General features: G+C 44.1%; 1 protein-coding gene across 2 annotated transcripts in view; it reads right to left on the bottom strand.

Moving 5' to 3' along the window:
* Positions 1-1,263: 1,263 nt before the first annotated feature.
* LOC109905993 (fibroblast growth factor receptor-like 1) overlaps positions 1,264-21,810 on the bottom strand; it is a 55,296-nt gene continuing 34,749 nt past the window's right edge. The window contains exons 4-8 of one of the 2 annotated variants that reach the window (XR_004202996.1): positions 5,001-5,093; positions 4,630-4,908; positions 4,110-4,463; positions 2,453-3,728; positions 1,264-2,397 (exon numbers count right to left, since the gene is read on the bottom strand). Coding sequence is in view for 1 of the 2 variants with exons in the window: in XM_020503622.2 (XP_020359211.1) it covers positions 3,325-3,728; positions 4,110-4,463; positions 4,630-4,908; positions 5,001-5,093 (1,130 nt within the window). In the remaining variant the exon portion in view is untranslated. Of the gene's footprint in view, positions 3,729-4,109; positions 4,464-4,629; positions 4,909-5,000; positions 5,094-21,810 lie in introns of both variants that reach the window. The other variant, XM_020503622.2, reaches the window with a different exon arrangement.

Raw genomic sequence — 21,810 nt, 5'->3', positions numbered from 1 at the left:
CGTAGAAGAAGAACACGAAGACGTTGGAATTAGGATGCACTGTAGTGAATGGCAGAAAACGTATAAAGCCACTGAGTGTTGATGTTCCTTGTTATTATGTAAAATGTTGTAATAGTGTAAAACACAGAAATATCACATTTTAGATTAGAACTTGTGCATTCACAACACTGCAATCATATAAGGGAATATATATGTATCATGTGCATTTGAAATGTTGTTGGTTGTTTTTTTGTCCAACACTCTTAAAATCAAATCAAATCAAATTTATTTATATAGCCCTTCGTACATCAGCTGATATCTCAAAGTGCTGTACAGAAACCCAGCCTAAAACCCCAAACAGCAAGCAATGCAGGTGGAGAAGCACGTGTTAAAACAGATGTGTTAAAAACAAGTTGTGTTATTCTTTTTAACACGGTAGTTCCCGGGTACTTGGTCAATCTACAGGAGGTACTTGAGAAGACTCATGGGCCCATAGGCCTCAGTGGAGGCTGGTGGGAGGAGCTATAGGACGACAGGCTCATTGTAATGGCTGGAATGGAATAAATGTGTGGTTTCCATGTGTTTGATAGCCTTCCATTAATTGCACTCCAGCCTTTACAATGAGTCTGCCCTCCCACAAGCCAATGGTAAAATGCACATGAGGGGGTACTTCAGGCAGAGCAAAATTCAGTTGGTGGTACATTAACTTAAAGTGTTGAACCACTGTTTTAACACATCCTTGTGTCTAGTTAGGAACAGTAATTGTGTTGGCACATTTAACACATTTGTTAACACAACATGAGAAGATCTCAAATGCAATATTCTTGTCTCCTTTCTCAAAATGCACTGGAGGACAGGGTCAGAGGGGCAGGACCTCTGGCTTTCTCATCCAATGGGTTGAGAGAGGACGAGCGGAGTATGCAGTTGAGATCTTCCTGGGGTGTCATCCCGAACTAGAAACAGGTGAGTCAAAAGATTGCTGTGTCTACAAAGGCAGGCAAATTCTAATATTTTTCACTAATTGGTCTTTTGACCAATCACATCAGATATTTTACAGAGCTCATCTGATTTGTCAAAATACCAATTAGCGAAACAAAGATCAGAATTGGGATGTGTAAACACAGCCGATTCTTCACATATTGCATTATATTCCACTTAACAATTCTGTAAATGGGAAAGACGTGTAGAAAAACAGCCATTTATTCAATTAATATAGTGCTCTATATACCAAACTTTTACATTAAACACATTTTTGTACATGCAAAAGATAATTCTTGAAACATCTCAAACAAGTTATTTATTAGATGTCAGCCAGTCAGATATGCAGTCCAGATTGACCAACTCAGACAATTTTGGACCTGAGATACAGAAGAACGGACGTTTTCAGCGTTTTAACAAATTCATTGCAGGAACTGACACAAAATGTTGAGAAATCATTACACATAAATTGTTGTTCAACAACACGTCTTTTCTAAGAATGAAGCTATGGCGCTAAAATGCCACTAGATGGCATAAAACACATTCTCAACACAACTTGAGTATTTTACATGGTAAGAAACAACTGAACTCCCTGACGTTTTCATGGTAAATAGATATTTTGATACAATTTGTTACTCTGATAATCCTCTTAAAATAATGTTTTGTGAGCATTTTGTTTTCTGAGAGAGAGAAACATTTCACAAGTAAAAAAATAAAATGTTTTAATTGAAATGCATTTCGCAAACATTACACGAAACAGAACAGTTATAAAAAAAACAAACATTTTATTACAAAAATATTATTGTACAGTACTAAATGTACATGAGCACCAGAGGTGAGTTGCAGCATGCAATGTTTCACAGAGGAATTGCATAAGATTAACATGGCAATTCTAAACCACTTGGGGACTAGACCTAATGACATCATGAGGGGGAATGACTGTTACATTTTCTTTGTAATCATTATCTTATATACAGTATACATCATATGGTCAGATTCTTAATCAAATATGAGACAACTAGGTCAGCATAAAGTTGTAAATTCAACTTAACAATACAATCAACATTTTTCACTAAATGACCCATAGCTCAATCCAATCTGGAATAATGGTTGTTACCAAAATAGAAGAGTAAAGTCAAAACAACTAAATAGCTTTTTGGTGAGTTTTAAAAACCAAGACACAGGTACAATACTCATCCTCATGTACCTTATATAAAAATATACCTCACAAGAAATGTAAGTAAAATACACATCTATAGCGCTGTAAAATAATTTGGCATCTTACACATATAGGGTGAATAATACTACTAATAATACTGCTTTTTTTAGTTGGATACATATACAATATCTGAATACAAAAATAAAAAAGCCCTCATCACAAAATCCATCTAATTTCCCTGATGAATTGTACTTCCCTACATGAAACAAAAATAATACCACCTAATCAGAACCGAGAACAGCATAGTTTGTGTTGCTATAATGAGAATAATACCACCTAATCAGAACCGAGAACAGCATAGTTTGTGTTGCTATAATGAGAATAATACCACCTAATCAGAACCGAGAACAGCATAGTTTGTGTTGCTATAATGAGAATAATACCACCTAATCAGAACCGAGAACAGCATAGTTTGTGTTGCTATAATGAGAATAATACCACCTAATCAGAACCGAGAACAGCATAGTTTGTGTTGCTATAATGAGAATAGAAAAGCTTTCACATTTGTAAACATTTATTCTAGATTTTAAATTGTCACAGTTACATTTTCCAATTTACACAAACTTAAAAGTTCCTTATATTACTTAATGCTTTGGGAGTTTGGATACCGGTACATGTTTAGATGAGTGTTAAAAAAAAAAAAAATAGTACATTCCAGAGTTGGGGTTAATTCTATTAGAAATGTTCATTTGTGTAAATTGGAATACCTTTAATCAAATTTCAGTTGACCTAAATTGAACCTAAACCTGGTAATATCTCATTAACTAATTAATTATTTATCCAGGGCTACATGCATCCAAAGATTGTTTGTAAGTAATTTTCATCTTTTAAAATACAATTGGAGTTTGCTCTTGGTTGTCTAGTATAAAAACACATAATAAAGAAATGACTCTGGCACACATGTGAGAGGGTATTTCTTGCCCTGAGACTTCTCAATGAAGCGGTATTCCTACAAAGCAGGCAGCTTAGTAATATGTGTATCCCAGGTAAGGGTTTTAGCACTGTTTATCATAGGAGGTGTAGTTCATATGAACTACAAGCCTTTCCTAGTTTCCATCTACCTTGCTCATAGTCCATTGTTGGGTGAGAATAGCAGCAGTGGCTAGGAGACAAGGCTGTAGGTGTGGGGTGGGATGAGAGGGGGCTGGTTAGCACTGGTAGTGGAAATGCTGGTGTTGATGGACCTTACCATCCATATGGGCGTGGGAGTGTGTGTGCGAGTGCATGTCTGTGTAAACGTTGGAGTAAATCTTAGGGGGCCCACTAAGGACTGGGGCTCCCAGGCCCACCAGTCTATGGCTGGGGTAGTCAGGGCTATTCAGGGCATTACAGGGGGTGTTGGTGCTGGGCTCTTTGTCCGAGATGTGTTGGTCTCGGTGGACCATGGTCATGGCGCGGGGTGGCAAGGTGTTGTGGCGTCGGCGGCTGTGGCACAGCCAGAGTACAATGGTGCCTACGATGAGGAGGGCTGCTGCAGGGATGCCGATAATCAGAGGCCAGGGCAGGCCGGAGCTCAGGTGTGGAGGAGTCACTGTGTTCTCCACCTGAGGGTCTGGACACACAACAGTGGAGAGATCAGTGAACTCTACAGATCTAAGCTTTCTGACGTGTTTAAGACAAGATATAACAAGAATAACCTACTGCCATTCCATCCCAGTAAAGTCCCATTCTACAGTTAGTGAATGGCTGTACTCACCTGGCAGCACAGTGAGGTAAGCACTGCCATTCCATCCCAGTAAAGTCCCATTCTACACTTAGTGAATGGCTGTACTCACCTGGCAGCACAGTGAGGTAAGCACTGCCATTCCATCCCAGTAAAGTCCCATTCTACAGTTAGTGAATGGCTGTACTCACCTGGCAGCACAGTGAGGTAAGCACTGCCATTCCATCCCAGTAAAGTCCCATTCTACAGTTAGTGAATGGCTGTACTCACCTGGCAGCACAGTGAGGTAAGCACTGCGGAAGCTGTAACCCATTGTGTTAGCTCCCAGGCAAATGTACATCCCAGCATCCCCATCACGGGCCTTGATGATAGCCAGCTTGTTGAGGTAGGAGCCGTCAGGCCGGGACCACACGTCCCCCGTGGGCAGAACCACAAAATGCTGCCCTCCGACTTCCAGGGTGGAGTTATAGCGGTCCTCTGTGCCTGGGTCAACCCTCTTCAGCCACTGGACCACAGGCTTCACGTCACTGTGGACCTTACACTGGAAGGAGGCGGTGCCACCATACTCCACAGTGGTGTTGACCGGGTGGGTGCCGGTCAGAACAGGCTTGCAATGAGAGCGCTCTGTAGGGAGATGGACAGGATTCATAAGCATGTGAATCATAATGCAAACACACTCAGCACAATTACCTTGGCAACGTAAGAGAGGCCTGGGGTATAAATACAACTGGAGTGTGCTGTAAAATGATTTGTGGTGGTGGTGTTGGCCAGTGCAGTGACCTGTCCTTACCGATGACATCCAGCTTGTAGGTGGCGTTGATGTGCCCGGCTGGGTTGGAGACATGGCAGGTGTACTTGGCACTGTCCTGGGGCTGCAGGTTCTTTAGGGTGAGGGTCCACTGGGGGCGCTTGCCCTGGCGCGGGGGTGGCAGCGGGGTCTGGTCCTTCCACCAGGTGATGACGGGGGGAGGGGTGCCGCTGGCCTGGCACTTGAACCTCACTGAGCTGCCCACCGGCTTGTACAGCACCCGCCTGCGCATCTTAGTGGGCTGACTAAACCGAGGCTTCACTGCAGAGAAGACACATCATGAAGGTTAACACAGACTTCAATAACATTCTGCAGGGCTGTAATGTAGTGAAGGGAAGCAGTCGGCTACTCACCACAGGGCTCTCCTGTAGGGTCAAGCTGGGTGAGCTCAGCATTGGGTTCCACTACGGCAGGTGGAGCGTCTGTCTGGCTCGCTGCTGTGTCATCTGAAAAACAGTCAGTCAGTCATTGACTGAGGGTTAGCCTCTGTGACTTACACCCATGTATGGAGTATGAAGATAATTTCATAGCAAAAGAAAGGGCTTATAACATTCATAGGATTATTAATTCCCATTCTGAATAAATCTGATCATAGGACTGTGGAAGACAAAACACATTACTCTAGTATCTAAAAAACATCAAAGTTGGGTGTTTATGTAGTCTTAATTTTTTTAAATATTGCTGAAAAATGATCTACTTGTCACTCTACAGAGGAAACAAAGCCAATATAAAACCAATGGGTCAAAGACGAGAGTTCTCCTACCTCCTGCCATTACCACAAAGTATCCTTCAGATATGGCCACATAAATCTAGTGGTCAGTTATTGTTTCAGTGAGGTGAGCTATTTCATCTAGGACCCAAGTACTAGTGTCTGCAAATGGCGTCGCATAAATCACATGGGGTCTAAGGATGAGTACAAACTGCTGGAGGATCTCTGATTTATTTGCTTTGAGCTCCAACCGGATCAAATCAAAGTTTTGTGGTCATGTACACAGATTTGGAGATGTTATCGCAGGTGCAGCGAAATGCTTGTGTTTCTAGCTCCAACAGTGCAGTAATATCTAACAATAAAAACAAAAAAATACACACAATTCAGAAAAATCTAAATTAAGAAATATCAGAATGAGCAATGTCAGAGACTGGAATATGCATGTGTGTGTGTAAAGACAGTATATGAATAGAAAAGGTGTGTACAGCAATAATATATATATACAGTGCCTTGCGAAAGTATTCGGCCCCCTTGAACTTTGTGACCTTTTGCCACATTTCAGGCTTCAAACATAAATATATAAAACTGTATTTTTTTGTGAAGAATCAACAACAAGTGGGACACAATCATGAAGTGGAACGACATTTATTGGATATTTCAAACTTTTTTAACAAATCAAAAACTGAAAAATTGGGCGTGCAAAATTATTCAGCCCCCTTAAGTTAATACTTTGTAGCGCCACCTTTTGCTGCGATTACAGCTGTAAGTCGCTTGGGGTATGTCTCTATCAGTTTTGCACATCGAGAGACTGACATTTTTTCCCATTCCTCCTTGCAAAACAGCTCGAGCTCAGTGAGGTTGGATGGAGAGCATTTGTGAACAGCAGTTTTCAGTTCTTTCCACAGATTCTCGATTGGATTCAGGTCTGGACTTTGACTTGGCCATTCTAACACCTGGATATGTTTATTTTTGAACCATTCCATTGTAGATTTTGCTTTATGTTTTGGATCATTGTCTTGCTGGAAGACAAATCTCCGTCCCAGTCTCAGGTCTTTTGCAGACTCCATCAGGTTTTCTTCCAGAATGGTCCTGTATTTGGCTCCATCCATCTTCCCATCAATTTTAACCATCTTCCCTGTCCCTGCTGAAGAAAAGCAGGCACAAACCATGATGCTGCCACCACCATGTTTGACAGTGGGGATGGGTGATGAGCTGTGTTGCTTTTACGCCAAACATAACGTTTTGCATTGTTGCCAAAAAGTTCAATTTTGGTTTCATCTGACCAGAGCACCTTCTTCCACATGTTTGGTGTGTCTCCCAGGTGGCTTGTGGCAAACTTTAAATAACACTTTTTATGGATATCTTTAAGAAATGGCTTTCTTCTTGCCACACTTCCATAAAGGCCAGATTTGTGCAATATACGACTGATTGTTGTCCTATGGACAGAGTCTCCCACCTCAGCTGTAGATCTCTGCAGTTCATCCAGAGTGATCATGGGCCTCTTGGCTGCATCTCTGATCAGTCTTCTCCTTGTATGAGCTGAAAGTTTAGAGGGACGGCCAGGTCTTGGTAGATTTGCAGTGGTCTGATACTCTTTCCATTTCAATATTATCGCTTGCACAGTGCTCCTTGGGATGTTTAAAGCTTGGGAAATCTTTTTGTATCCAAATCCGGCTTTAAACTTCTTCACAACAGTATCTCGGACCTGCCTGGTGTGTTCCTTGTTCTTTATGATGCTCTCTGCACTTTTAACGGACCTCTGAGACTATCACAGTGCAGGTGCATTTATACGGAGACTTGATTACACACAGGTGGATTGTATTTATCATCATTAGTCATTTAGGTCAACATTGGATCATTCAGAGATCCTCACTGAACTTCTGGTGAGAGTTTGCTGCACTGAAAGTAAAGGGGCTGAATAATTTTGCACGCCCAATTTTTCAGTTTTTGATTTGTTAAAAAACGTTTGAAATATCCAATAAATGTCATTCCACTTCATGATTGTGTCCCACTTGTTGATTCTTCACAAAAAAATACAGTTTTATATCTTTATGTTTGAAGCCTGAAATGTGGCAAAAGGTCGCAAAGTTCAAGGGGGCCGAATACTTTCGCAAGGCACTGTATATGTATATACACACACAATATGCCTATTGTCCTGTAGCCCATCCCAGCCTTGTGCAGGTCTACAATTTTATCCCTGATGTCCTTACACAGCTCTCTGGTCTTGGCCATTGTGGAGAGGTTGGAGTCTGTTTGATTGAGTGTGTGGACAGGTGTCTTTTATACAGGTAACGAGTTCAAACAGGTGCAGTTAATACAGGTAATGAGTGGAGAACAGGAGGGCTTCTTAAAGAAAAACTAACAGGTCTGTGAGATCCGGAATTCTTACTGGTTGGTAGGTGATCAAATACTTATGTCATGCAATAAAATGCTAATTATTTACTTAAAAATTATACAATGTGATTTTCTGGATTTTTGTTTTAGATTCCGTCTCTCACAGTTGAAGTGTACCTATGATAAAAATTATAGACCTCTACATGCTTTGTAAGTAGGAAAACCTGCAAATCGGCAGTGTATCAAATACTTGTTCTCCCCACTGTATATATTAGGATGGTGTGTATGGACAGTATACGAATAGAAAAGGTTTGTACAGCAGTAGTTATATAGGATGGTGTGTATAGACAGTATATGAATAGAAAAGGTGTGTACAGCAGTAGTTATGTAGGATGGTGTGTATAGACAGTATATGAATAGAAAAGGTCTTTACATCAGTAAGTTATATAGGATCAGCAGTAAGTTATATAGGATGAGCCATGACTAGAATACAGTATATACATATGAAGTGGATAAAACAGTATGTAATAATTAAAGTGACCAGTGTTCAGGACTGCTCTGTGTGAAACAGGATGAATAATTCTGCTTGGAGATCAGTGGAGTGTGAGGTGTCTAAATGACCGTGTGTTTGGCTTTCAGAGCGTAGGAAGTTCTACAGCTCTATAGGAATGATAAGCAGGCAAAACTCTGGTATTATTCTAACTGGCTATGTGAGGCAGGGGTGAGCAAACAGTGCCATATTGTTGCTTCTCTCAAGTTTCCACAATGTTTAAAACAAGACAGCGTGTTGACGTAACCCTGAGCAGGAAACCAATTAACTGCCTTTAACCTAAACTGCGCAGGCAGGCAGTCAAACGGACAAGGCTGAGAGAGAGCGCTGCTTTGTTTGGGCCGACCCTCTGGCACGACCCACAGGAATACACAGTGAACCTATTCTAACCCAGAGTCCACTGCAGACTGGGCTAACACACACACATACAGTGCTTTCGGAAAGTATTCAGAACCCTTGACTTTTTCCACATTTTGTTACATTACAGCCTTATTCTAAAATGTATTAAATAATTTTTTTCGTCATCAATCTACACACAATACCCCATAATGACAAAGCAAAAACAGGTTTAGATTTTTTTGCATATGTATTAATAAAAAAATAACTTAAATGTTAAAATTACCTAAGTATTCAGACTCTTTAACTGGTACTTTTTTGAAGCACCTTTGGCAGCAATTACAGCCCCGAGTCTTCTTGGGTATGATTCAACAAGCTTGGCAGGCCTGTGTATTTAGGGAGTTTCTCCCATTCTTCTCTGCAGATCCTCTCAAGCTCTCTCAGGTTGGATGGGGAGCGTCGCTGCACAGCTATTTTCAGGTCTCCAGAGATTTTCGGGCTCTGGCTGGGCCACTCAAGGACATTCAGAGACTTGTCCCGAAGCCACTCCTACGTTGTCTTGGCTGTGTGCTTAGTGTCATTGTGCTTTTGAAGGTGAACCTTCGCCCCAGTCTGAGGTCCTGAGCGCTCTGTAGCAGGTTTTCATCAAGGATCGCTCTGTACTTTGCTCCATTCATCTTTCCCTCGATCCTGACTAGTCTCTCAGTCCCTGCTGCTGAAAACCATTCCCACTTCATGATGCTGCCACCACCATGCTTCACCGTAGGGATGATATTGGCCAGGTGATGAGCAGTGCCTGGTTTCCTCCAGATGTGATGCTTGGCATTCAGGCCAAAGAGTTCAATCAGACCAGATAATCTTGTTTCTCATAGTCTGAGAGTCTTTAGGTGCCTTTTGGCAAACTCCAAGCGAGCTGTCATGTGTCTTCTATTTAGGAGTGGCTTACATCTGGCCACTCTAACATAAAGACCTGATTGATGGAGTGCTGCAGAGATGGTTGTCCTTCTGGAAGGTTCTCCCATCTCCACAGAGGTACTCTGAAGCTCTGTCAGAGTGAACATCGGGTTCTTGGTCACCTCCCTGACCAAGGCTCTTCTCCCCCGATTGCTCAGTTTGGCCAGCCAGCCAGCTCTAGGAAGAGTCTTGGTGGTTCCAGACTTCTTCCATTTAAAAATTATAGAGGCCACTATTTTCTTGGAGACCTTCAATACTGCAGAAATGTTTTGGTAACCTTCCCTAGATCTGTACCTCGACACAATACTGTCTCTGAGCTCTATGGTCAATTCCTTTAACCTCATGGCTTGGTTTTTGCTCTGATATGCACTGTCAACTGTGGGACCTTATATAGACAAGTGTGTGCCTTTCCAAATCATGTCCAATCAATTGAATTTACCACAAGTGGACTCCAATCAAGTTGTAGAAACATCAAGGATGATCAATGGAAACAGGATGCACATGATCTCAATTTCGAGTTTCATAGCAAAGGGTCTGAATACTTATGTAAATAAGGTATTTCTGTTTTTCAAACATTTCTAAAAATCAGTTCTCTTTGTCATGGGGTATTGTGTGTAGATTGAGGAAAATAATTATTCAATATATTTTAGAATAAGGCTGTAAAGTAACAAAATGTGGAAAAAGTCAAGGGGTCTGACCACTTTCCGAATGCACTGTATATACTGTAAACACACACACACACACACTGTGTTTTGATTAACTTCGTGTCAACAACTGTGTGTGGTACGCAGGAAATAATGATTCACACGTTGTTAAAACATTCACAGATGAATTGCAACAACTCCTTATTGTGACAACAGAGTCTGTGTAAAATAACATACCGGATCTATTTACATTTTAAAGAACATTGAGTTTTTATCTGTAAATGACCAATAGTGAGATTGATTCCTGAACACCTCATCAAATGGCCACCCAGACTATTTGCATTGCCCCCCCCCCCCTCTTTTACAGCATTGCTACTTTCTGTTATCCTCATCTATACATAGTCACTTTAATAACTCTACCCACATGTACATATTACCTCAACTAACCAGTGCCCCTGCACATTGACTCTGTACCAGTACCCCCCTGTATATAGTCTCGCTATTGTTATTTTACTGCTGCTCTTTAATTACTTGTTACTTTATTTCTTATTTTAATTTTATTTTTAAATGCATTGTTGGTTAGGGGCTCGTAAGTAAGCATTTCACTGTAAGGTCTACACCACGCATGTGACTAATACAATTTGATTTGAGATATAAAAGTTTCCTAGTAGCACTGAACACCACAGGAGTAGAGACTAAGCTGATTGTCCACTCTGTCTTCTCTACATAGCATCAACATCCCTGTTGTCTGATGGAACCTCAGGTCACCAGGTGTGTTAGGGTCAGGTCAGGTGTGTGTGTGTGCTGTCCTTTGTCCTGATTTCATCCCACTGTTCTGGTCCAGAGGGTCTTACTACAGCGCAAAGGCCACACCTTGCTTCTCAACAGTGTAGTGAGGCACAGGAGAGTCCAGAGAGCCCAAGCCCACCAAGTGTTTTTTCTAGCCCAGCCCCCATTGTTACTATTGGCCCAGGGCTCTGGGAGAGTAAGCCTGGGTATAGTAATGGTTCCATTGGCATGGGAGAGGGGGCTATTCAGCAGCACTGAGGTGGAATTAGGGGGGCATTATCTTGTCTAAAGAGGTTTCAGCCAGGGCTCATTCCTTCACTCTGCGCTAATGTTTGGGGATGTTATCCCTAAACAGGTGTGGAGGGAGAGAACAGGTTTTCCCTGATGCAGCGCTATTAGATCATTGGACTTTTTCCTAAGGATTGGATTTATTTTCTTCTAATACTATGTTTATACATTCAATACATTTGATGTCATCTGTGACCAGTTGGAGTTTTTAGTGAGTGGTGGAAAAAGATTGTCCCGTTGAAGAAAGTACGTCAGGCAGGCAGCCGTCTGTAGCATGGCCTGACGCCATGACGGAGGCAAAGCACGGCTGAGCAGACAGCTCCAGCTCTGGCTCCTGTGTGTAGTGGAGAGGAAAGTGGTGCTGGACTGCTGTAGCGCTAGGCTGGGGGACAGGGGGCCACTTTTCCTCTGCTCCAGTCCCACAGAGCACACACAGACGGGCAGGGGGAAGGTAGAGGGCGGCGGTAAGGTTGGAGACGGTAGGTCTGGGGAAGCTCGAACTCTGCAGGTTTCCTTACAAACACTCTTAATGTTTAGGCCGTGTTTATAAGGTCCCATATAATTTTTTCCTACTGGGAGAACTTTTTGGGCCTCCCCCTCAAAAAGCCTCATTCTCCATTCATACCGGGTACCTGTGTTCAAACACGTGCCACTGTGTCTGCAATGGAGCAAAAAGCCAAAATAACAGTCTTTAATAAAACGTCAAAATAATGGAAAGATGAGTTGTTCTTTTTATGTTAGAAAACATCAAATAGAGTTATGTGGTAATTCCATTCCATGATGGTGGTCCACTATTACCAAAACAATACTGTTCATGAAGAGAATGAAGCAGAGCTATTTTACCTTCCTCTTACAGGTCATAAGATTTGAGCAGTGATATGGACCTGAATGACATATGAGTTCTACTTGAGCAAAGACATTCACAGACTAGAAGATAATCATAGAACTTGACATGTCATGAACGTCAGAAGGAGATCGTAAGTTCAGAGGATTTGAGCTTCATTTTTAAAATAGACTAAAGCTTTTTGTTCAATGTGTGACGATCAAGTTAATCAATTATCAAGACCCCATTACAAATCTCACGGAGCCATGTTTTTCACAATGTAAAATTGACATGTTTCTTTGTATGACTGCCTGCCGATAGCTAATTACAGCAGTGACTGAGTGTCTGTTGTACCTCACATGAATTAAAGCCAGAGAGAGGCAAGCAGGCAGGACGGCAGTCAGGCAAATTAGAGAGCGTTGTCGTCAGCGTCCCTCCACACAGCATGAGAGACAGAGGGGAGGCTAGCTCTGCGCTGGAGGAAATGCTAATTAGAAGTCTTCTGGTATCTTTTATAGAGCCATAAGTGGTTTGCAGCAACAGGCACATGGTGACTCCAGAGGAAATTACACCCAGCATTTTCTTTTCTTCTCTGTTGTGCTTGGCTGTGAGGGGTGTGGCGGGGGGAGGAAAGGTGGGTGGGCAGGCCACGGTGAATCCTGCCTGCTGAGGGCCCAGCCCAATCCTCTAGTCAGTCAGCTACCTGCTGGCCACTCCAAGGAGCCTCTGGATGAAAGCTACTATAATGTGGTGAACTGGTCAAGGTGGCTAATTTGCATCCTTTCAGTTGGATCAAACCCCTGTTTCTACCAGCAGCCTAGCGGAGGCTGGCAGGGTTCTGTTGGGTCATGGAGGGCCTAGCTAGCCACACAGGGCCTGGGGGGAGTGGGGGATTATTTAGGATAACATTGTTCTGAGCTGTTCTCACTAACATTACGTGAGAATAGACGAGCGTAATGGTGTCTTTGGTACGGATAGCATATTAATTATAGCACAATGAAAATTCCATCACCTACTTGTATTGTTATTACAATGTACTCATGTTTAGAAGATTACTTATTGCTAACCCTGACACTAACCTTGACCATGAACCTTTCTGGCTCCCAGCCAAAACCTCTCCTCAACTAACTATAACCTTTAACATATTTCCATATTTAAGTTCACCCACTATCTTTAACCCCAACCTCCTCTTGCCCTAGGTATCAAAGTCCACAGACTTAACCCCAACCTCCTCTTGCCCTAGGTATCAAAGTCTACAGACTTAACCCCAACCTCCTCTTGCCCTAGGTATCAACGTCTAGACAGAACTGACTCCCTCACTGCTTGTCCTACTACTTACAACGGACAACTCTTTCTCTGTTTCTCTCCTTTTTCAGCTTCATTTCATCTGAGACTAGAATGGATTCAATTCCATCAAACATCCTTTCATCTTTCTGTCTTTCATCCACTACTCACTAGCATGGATTCATGTGTCCATATGTGCTTGTGCTTTGAACTTCCTGCAACATATTTGACTACAATGAATGAGGACAAAAACAAACATGTCCTAGGATGCCCGGGTGGGTCAGGTCACGGAGTTCTGTGGTTCTGTGTCACAAAAGCAGTATCAGAATTAGATCATTGTCACGTCGGTGAAAACGTGATCAAAAGGGACGACTCTCTCCCTCACACGCATATTTCACTGTTCAGAAGTGTTAATGTGTCATCTCCAGTGTCAACTGTAGCACTGTAAACACTACTCACGCTACTCACTGTCAACAGCTTTTCGTCTCTCAACATGTTATAGACTCACAAACCTTACCTCACCGATATTTCACGGGCCATTAGAGAGACAAGAAACTGTGAGCCATCTGGAAAATAAGTGTCAATCATTGTCCCTCAAGGCAACAGATGAGTTTGAAGTGGTAACTGTTGAGGCACTCTATTTCCAGGAGTATTATGAGTTTGGTGGCGGGAGGAGGAAACTGGGAGAGGAGTGTTCAGTTTTCACCACGAGTCATGTATTAACACTGGTGGCAACTAACCCCCCTCTTTCCTTAACATGGCACAATCCAAAGTGTGCCTGCACTTCTGAGTAACTCCCCTGTGGCCGCAGCAGTGGTCTAGAGCTGGTCCTGCCATTGAAATTTTGATACAATTATCCATTTAGGTGTGGGAGGCGTGGGCTAAACTGCAACACATGTACCTCACAGCGGCAAACAAAGAACAAAAGGTCTGGAGCTGCTCCACCAGGCCCTCTAGAAAACCTTCAGCCCTAACTCACCGACCAACCATCAGACCGCACCCGCCTCTCGTCTGACCACGGTCTCACAGTCTCCACCATAACGACAGACAGACAGTGGGGTGGGTGTCCGGGGACGCCGCTGTGAGCGCTGCTATAGGTGTGTTGCTGGAGAGACAAGGAACCCAAGCAGAGAGAACTCTCCAAGGAAAGAATGTCTGTCTCTCGCCGACCCTGTGTGGTTGTTCAGAGTCAACATTGACACCGGGCATATATAGAACAGCAAGGTCATGCAAGCCAAGTAGACTCACCTGCCTAGTACCGATCTATGCATGACTGATCTTCTATTTCTGTTCCAGTATAAGTTCTGGGTCTGGTAGACTTCCTTTGCCTCTTGTATTGGCATGGTATGTGACCCAGAAAAGGGGCAATAACTATTCCTGACTCCATCCCTTATGTACAACGGTTGAGGGAGAGCTACAGTCTTTTCCTTCTGAATTCCCAAGCGAAGCACTAGTGCTGCGCATTAACAATGTTGACTGCATGCGGCCTGGCCCTAAAACAGCAGAGTTACACAGCTGGGGAATGGTAGGGCTAGAGCTAGAGCCAGGGCTAGAGCCAGGGATATATACAGCCAGGCCCTTGGGCAGCAGTAATGGTGGTGTAGATGTGAGCTATTGGAGCACAGTGTGTGGGACACTGGGGATTAGGGGTGGGCTCACCAGAGGTTAAGGGTCAAGGTGTTCTCTCTCCTGAACTCTGACAGCTTCCAAATGTTTCATCCCCTGACAACAAAACGTGTACTGCTGTGGAGATAAAAAGAGGGAGACATTTTAAAGCCTTGTTTTTGCAGCAGCACATAAAGCAGCAGTACTCACCCAGCAGTGTGAGATTACAACCTGTGTTAATGATGTCGCCTCTCAGAATAGTATTGACGTATACACTGACTGTGACTGGGTTCATCAGGAAGTGCATAGAGGATGTTGTTCCCACTGTGACAATTAGAACTTATCCAATCCAAAAACGTGGATAGATGGCAACATTCACGCAAATTTGAAAGTGCGAACCACTGTTTTTAACCATGGCAAGGTGACTGGGAACATGGACATGTACAAACAGACCAGCTATGACCTCCGTAAGGCAATCGAAGAGGCAAAATGACAGTACAGGGACCAAGTTAAGTCGCAATTCAACGGTTAAGACACAAGGCGTATGTGGCAGGAACTCCAGACAATCACGGATTATAAAGGGAAAGCCAGCCACATCACGGACACCGGCGCCTTGCGGACACCGACGCCTTGCTCCAGGATGAGCTAAACACCTTCTTCGCCTACTTCAACAAAAACAACATAGAGCTGCCGACGCTCATGAGGACTGTGTGCTCTCATTCTCCGTGGCCGATGTAAGTAATTTAAGCGTCCCAAACCACGTCCTCAGAGCATGTGCAGACCAGCTGACTGGAGTGTTTACGGACATATTCAAGCTCTCCCTATTGCAGTCTGTTGTTCCCACTTGCTCCAAGATGTCCACCATTGTTCCTGAACCCAAGAAAGTGCAGGTAACTGAACTAAATTACTATCGGCCCATTGCATTTACTTCTGTCATCATGAGGGGCATTTTGAGAGGCTAGTTAATGACCATATCACCTCCATACCTGACACCCTAGACCCACTACAATTCGCATATCACCCCAACAGATCCACGGATTACGCAATCGCCATTACACTGCTCAATGGCCTATTTCCACCTGGACAAGATAAATACCTATGCTCAGCCTTCAACACCAATGTGCCCTCCAAGCTCATCACTAAGCTCAGTGCCCTGGGTCTGAACCTCTTCCTGTGCAACTGTGTCCTGATGGACCGACCCCAAGTGCTGAAGGTGGGCAACAACACCTCCACCACGCTGATCCACAACACGGGGGGCCCACAGGGGTGCGTGATCAGCCCCCTCCTGTACTCCATGTTCACCCATGACTGCGTGGCCATGCACATCTCCAACTCGGTCATCAAGTTTTCAGATGACACAACAGTGATAAACCAGATTACCAACAACAATGAGACAGCCTACAGGGAGGAGGTGTGGGCCCTGGCAGAGTGGTGCCAGGAAAATAACCTCTCTCTCAACGTCAACAAAACGAAGGAGCCGATCGTGGACTACAGGAGACAGCAGAGGGAGCACGCTCCCATCCACATCGAAGTTCCTCGGCGTACACATCACTGACAAACTGAAATGGTTCACCCACACAGACAGTGTGGTGAAGAAAATGCAACCGCACCTCTTCAACCTCAGGAGGCTGAATAAATTTGGATTGGCCCCCTAAGACCCTCACACACTTCAACAGATGCACAATTGAGAGCATCATGTCCGGTTGTATCACCCCCTGGTAAGGCAATTGAACTGTCCGCAACCGCATGGCTCTCCAAAGGGTGGTGCGGTCAGCCCAACGCATCATCAGGGGCCCACTGCCTGCCCTCCAGGACATCTACAGTTGTGGCCAAAAGTTTTGAGAATGACACAAATATAAATTTTCACAAAGTCTGCTGCCTCAGTTTGTATGATGGCAATTTGCATATACTCCAGAATGTTATGACGAGTGATCAGATGAATTACAATTAATTGCAAAGTCCCTCTTTGCCATGGAAATGAACTGAATCCCCCCAAAAATGTCCACTGAATTTCAGCCCTGCCACAAAAAGACCAGCTGACATCATGTCAGTGATTCTCTCGTTAACACAGTGTTGACGAGGACAAGGCTGGAGATCACTCTGTCATGCTGATTGAGTTCGAAAAAAAAAAACATGGTTACCTGCAAGGAAACACGTGCCATCATCATTGCTTTACACAAAAAGGGATTCACAGGCAAGGATATTGCTGCCAGTAAGATTGTACCTAAATTAACAATTTTATCGGATCATCAAGAACTTCAAGGAGAGCAGTTCAATTGTTGTGAAGAAGGCTTCAGGGCGCCCAAGAAAGTTCAGCAAGCGCCAGGACCGTCTCTCAAAGTTGATTCAGCTGCGGGATCGGGGCACCACCAGTACAGAGCTTGCTCAGGAATGGCAGCAGGCAGGTGTAAGTGCATCTGCGCGCACAGTGAGGCGAATACTTTTGGAGGATGGTCTGGCATCAAGAAGGGCAGCAAAGTAGCCACTTCTCTCCAGGAAAAACATCAGGGACAGACTAATATTCTGCAAAAGGTACAGGGATTCGACTGCTGAGGACTGGGGTAAAGTCATTTTCTCTGATGAATCCCCTTTCTGATTGTTTGGTGCATCCGGAAAAAAGCTTGTCCGGAGAAGACAATGTGAGCGCTACCATCAGTCCTGTGTCATGATAACAGTAAAGCATCATGAGCCCATTCATTTGTGGGGTTGCTTCTCAGCCAAAGGAATGGGCTCACTCACAATTTTGCCTAAGAACACAGCCATGAATAAAGAATGGTACCAACACATCCTCCGAGAGCAACTTCTCCCAACCATCCAGAAACAGTTTGGTGACAAACAATGTCTTTTCCATGATGGAGCACCTTGCCATAAGGCAAAAGTGATAACTAAATGGCTCGGGGAACAACACATCAATATTTTAGGTCCATGGCCAGGAAACTCCCCAGACCTTAATCCCATTGAGAACTTGTAGTCAATCCTCAAGAGGCGGGTGGACAAACAAACAAACACAAATTCTGACAAACTCCAAGCATTGATTATGCAATAATGGGCTGCCATCAGTCAGGATGTGGCTCAGAAGTTAATTGACAGCATGACAGGGCGGATTGCAGAGGTCTTGAACAAGAAGGGTCAACACTGCAAATATTGGCTCTTTGCATAAACTTCATGTAATTGTCAATAAAAGCCTTTGACACTTATGAAATACTTATAATTATACTTCAGAATTCCATAGTAACATCTGACAAAAATATCTAAAGACACTGAAGCAGCAAACTTTGTGCAAATTAATATTTGTGTCATTCTCAAAACTTTTGGCCACGACTGTACAGCACCCAGTGTTACAGGAAGTGCAAGAATATCCTCAAGGACCTTGTGGCAGAGCCTAGGCCTGTTCCCCCCGTTACCATCTAGAAGGCGGAGACAGTACAGGTGCATCACAGCTGGGACCGAGAGACTGAAAAACAGCTCCTATTTCCAGGCCATCAGACTGTTAAACAGTCATCACTAGCCGGCCTCCACCCAGTACCCTGGCCGGAACTTAGTCACTGTTCTAGCCGGCTACCACCCGGTATTCTATCCTGCACCTTAGAGACTGCTGCCATATGTACACATCTGCAAATCTGTGTTCAAGACCAATAAACTTTGATTTGAATAAAACATAACACGCAGCTGAAAAAACATAAGTCAAGAGCACATCTAATACCTATGGGGTAATTTTATCCTGCCACTATTGTGGGAAAAATATGTTTATATTTTGTTTACATTGATGTGTGTATGCAGACGAGCACAAAAAAAGGACTTCAGTGAGAATTGTGTTTTATGTGTTTAAGAAAAAGCTTTAAATGACTGCGACCTCAATCAGTGTGTTGCAGGCTTGCAACGGTCATTAAATAAAAGGGATCACAACATGAGGTTAGACTTGCCTCTGTCTTTGCTTGCTCTGAGGAGGGTTTGATAACATTAGAGACAAGTTGATGATGATGACTCCAGGTGATATTGAATGTCACTGAATAACTCTGTGTTGACTACCAACGTCTGTGGAGTTTACCTGTCGTACTGCAGTCTGACATACAATACCAATCAAAAGTTTGGACACACCTACTCATTCCAGGGTTTTTCTTTCATTTTACTAGGGATGCACGACATATCGGTGAACATATCGGAATTGGCCGATATTAGCTAAAAATGTCAAACATCGGTATCGGCCGATGTCTAGTTTAATGTTGATGTGCAAGACCGATGTCAAAGCTGACGTGCATACCTATATAACGTAGGTACATGATGTAATGTGGCATCTCCTCATTGGTTTATAGAAGCAGGTAACCACGTGCCATCTCCTCTTGTATTTCCAGCGCCGACAGAGATGGCCGCCTCGCTTCGCGTTCCTAGGAAACTATGCAGTTTTTTTGTTTTTTTTACGTGTTTTTTTACGTGTTATTTCTTACATTGGTACCCCAGGTCATCTTAGGTTTCATTACATACAGTCGAGAAGAACTACTGAACATAAGAGCAGCGTCAACTCACCATCAGTACGACCAAGAATATGATGTTCGCGATGCGGATCCTGCGTTCTGCCTTTCACCCAGGACAACGGAATGGATCCCAGCCGGCGACCCCAAAAAACGACTTCGAAAAAGGGGAAAACGAAGCGGTCTTCTGGTCAGACTCCGGTGACGGGCACATCGTGCACCACTCCCTAGCATTCTCCTCGCAAATGTCCAGTCTCTTGACAACAAGGTTGATGAAATCCGAGCAAGGGTAGCATTCCAGAGGGACATCAGAGACTAACGTTCTTTGCTTCACGGAAACATGGCTCACTGGAGAGACCCTATCGGAGACGGTGCAGCCAGCTGGTTTCTCCACGCATCGCGCCGACAGAAACAAACATCTTTCTGGTAAGAAGAGGGGCGGGGGCGTATGCTTTATGGTTAACGTGACGTGGTGTGATCATGACAACATACAGGTACTCAAGTCCTTCTGTTCACCTGATTTAGAATTCCTCACAATCAAATGTAGACCGCATTATCTACCAAGGGAATTCTTTTTATAATCACAGCCGTATATATTCCCCGCCAAGCAGACACATCGATGGCTCTGAACGAACTTTATTTGACTCTTTGCAAACGGGAATCCATATATCCGGAGGCTGCATTCATTGTAGCTGGGGATTTTAACAAAGCTAATCTGAAAACAAGACTCCCTAAATTTTATCAGCATATCGATTGCGCAACCAGGGCTGGAAAAACCTTGGATCATTGCTATTCCAACTTCCACGACGCATATAAGGCCCTGCCCCGCCCTCCTTTCAGAAAAGCTGACCACGACTCCATTTTGTTGATCCCTGCCTACAGCCAGAAACTAAAACAAGAAGCTCCCGCGCTGAGGTCTGTTCAACGCTGGTCCGACCAATCTGATTCCACACTCCAAGACTGCTTTCATCATGTGGACTGGGATATGTTCCGTATTGCGTCAGACGACAACATTGACGAATACGCTGATTCGGTGTGCGAGTTCATTAGAACGTGCGATGAAGATGTCGTTCCCATAGCAACGATTTAAAACATTCCCAAACCAGAAACCGTGGATTGATGGCAGCATTCGCGTGAAACTGAAAGTGCGAACCACTACCTTTAATCAGGGCAAGGTGACTGGAAACATGACCGAATACAAACAGTGTAACTATTCCCTCCGCAAGGCAATCAAACAAGATAAGCGTCAGTATAGAGACAAAGTAGAATCTCAATTCAACAGCTCAGACACAAGAGGTATGTAGCAGGGTCTACAGTCAATCACGGATTACAAAAAGAAAACCAGCACCGTCACGGACCAGGATGTCTTGCTCCCAGGCAGACTAAATAACTTTTTTGCCCGCTTTGAGGACAATACAGCGCCACTGACACTGCCCGCAACTAAAACATGTGGACTCTCCTTCACTGCAGCCGACGTGAGGAAAACATTTAAACATGTCAACCCTCGCAAGGCTGCAGGCCCAGACGGCATCCCCAGCCGCGCCCTCAGAGCATGCGCAGACCAGCTGGCTGGTGTGTTTACGGACATATTCAATCAATCCCTATCCCAGTCTGTTGTTCCCACATGCTTCAAGAGGGCCACCATTGTTCCTGTTCCCAAGAAAGCTAAGGTAACTGAGCTAAACGACTACCGCCCCGTAGCACTCACTTCTGTCATCATGAAGTGCTTTGAGAGACTAGTCAAGGACCATATAACCTCCACCCTACCTGACACCCTAGACCCACTCCAATTTGCTTACCGCCCAAATAGGTCCACAGACGATGCAATCTCAACCACACTGCACACTGCCCTAACCCATCTGGACAAGAGGAATACCTATGTGAGAATGCTGTTCATCGACTACAGCTCGGCATTTAACACCATAGTGCCCTCCAAGCTCGTCATCAAGCTCGAGACCCTGGGTCTCGACCCCGCCCTGTGCAACTGGGTACTGGACTTCCTGACGGGCCGCCCCCAGGTGGTGAGGGTAGGCAACAACATCTCCACCCCGCTGATCCTCAACACTGGGGCCCCACAAGGGTGCGTTCTGAGCCCTCTCCTGTACTCTCTGTTCACCCACGACTGCGTGGCCACGCACGCCTCCAACTCAATCATCAAGTTTGCGGACGACACAACAGTGGTAGGCTTGATTACCAACAACGACGAGACGGCCTACAGGGAGGTGGTGAGGGCCCTCGGAGTGTGGTGTCAGGAAAATAACCTCACACTCAATGTCAACAAAACTAAGGAGATGATTGTGGACTTCAGGAAACAGCAGAGGGAACACCCCCCTATCCACATCGATGGAACAGTAGTGGAGAGGGTAGTAAGTTTTAAG

The sequence above is a fragment of the Oncorhynchus kisutch genome, linkage group LG15 (assembly GCF_002021735.2).
Source record: "Oncorhynchus kisutch isolate 150728-3 linkage group LG15, Okis_V2, whole genome shotgun sequence".
Lineage (NCBI taxonomy): Eukaryota > Metazoa > Chordata > Actinopteri > Salmoniformes > Salmonidae > Oncorhynchus > Oncorhynchus kisutch.
This window is presented reverse-complemented; position numbering and strand designations above follow the sequence as displayed.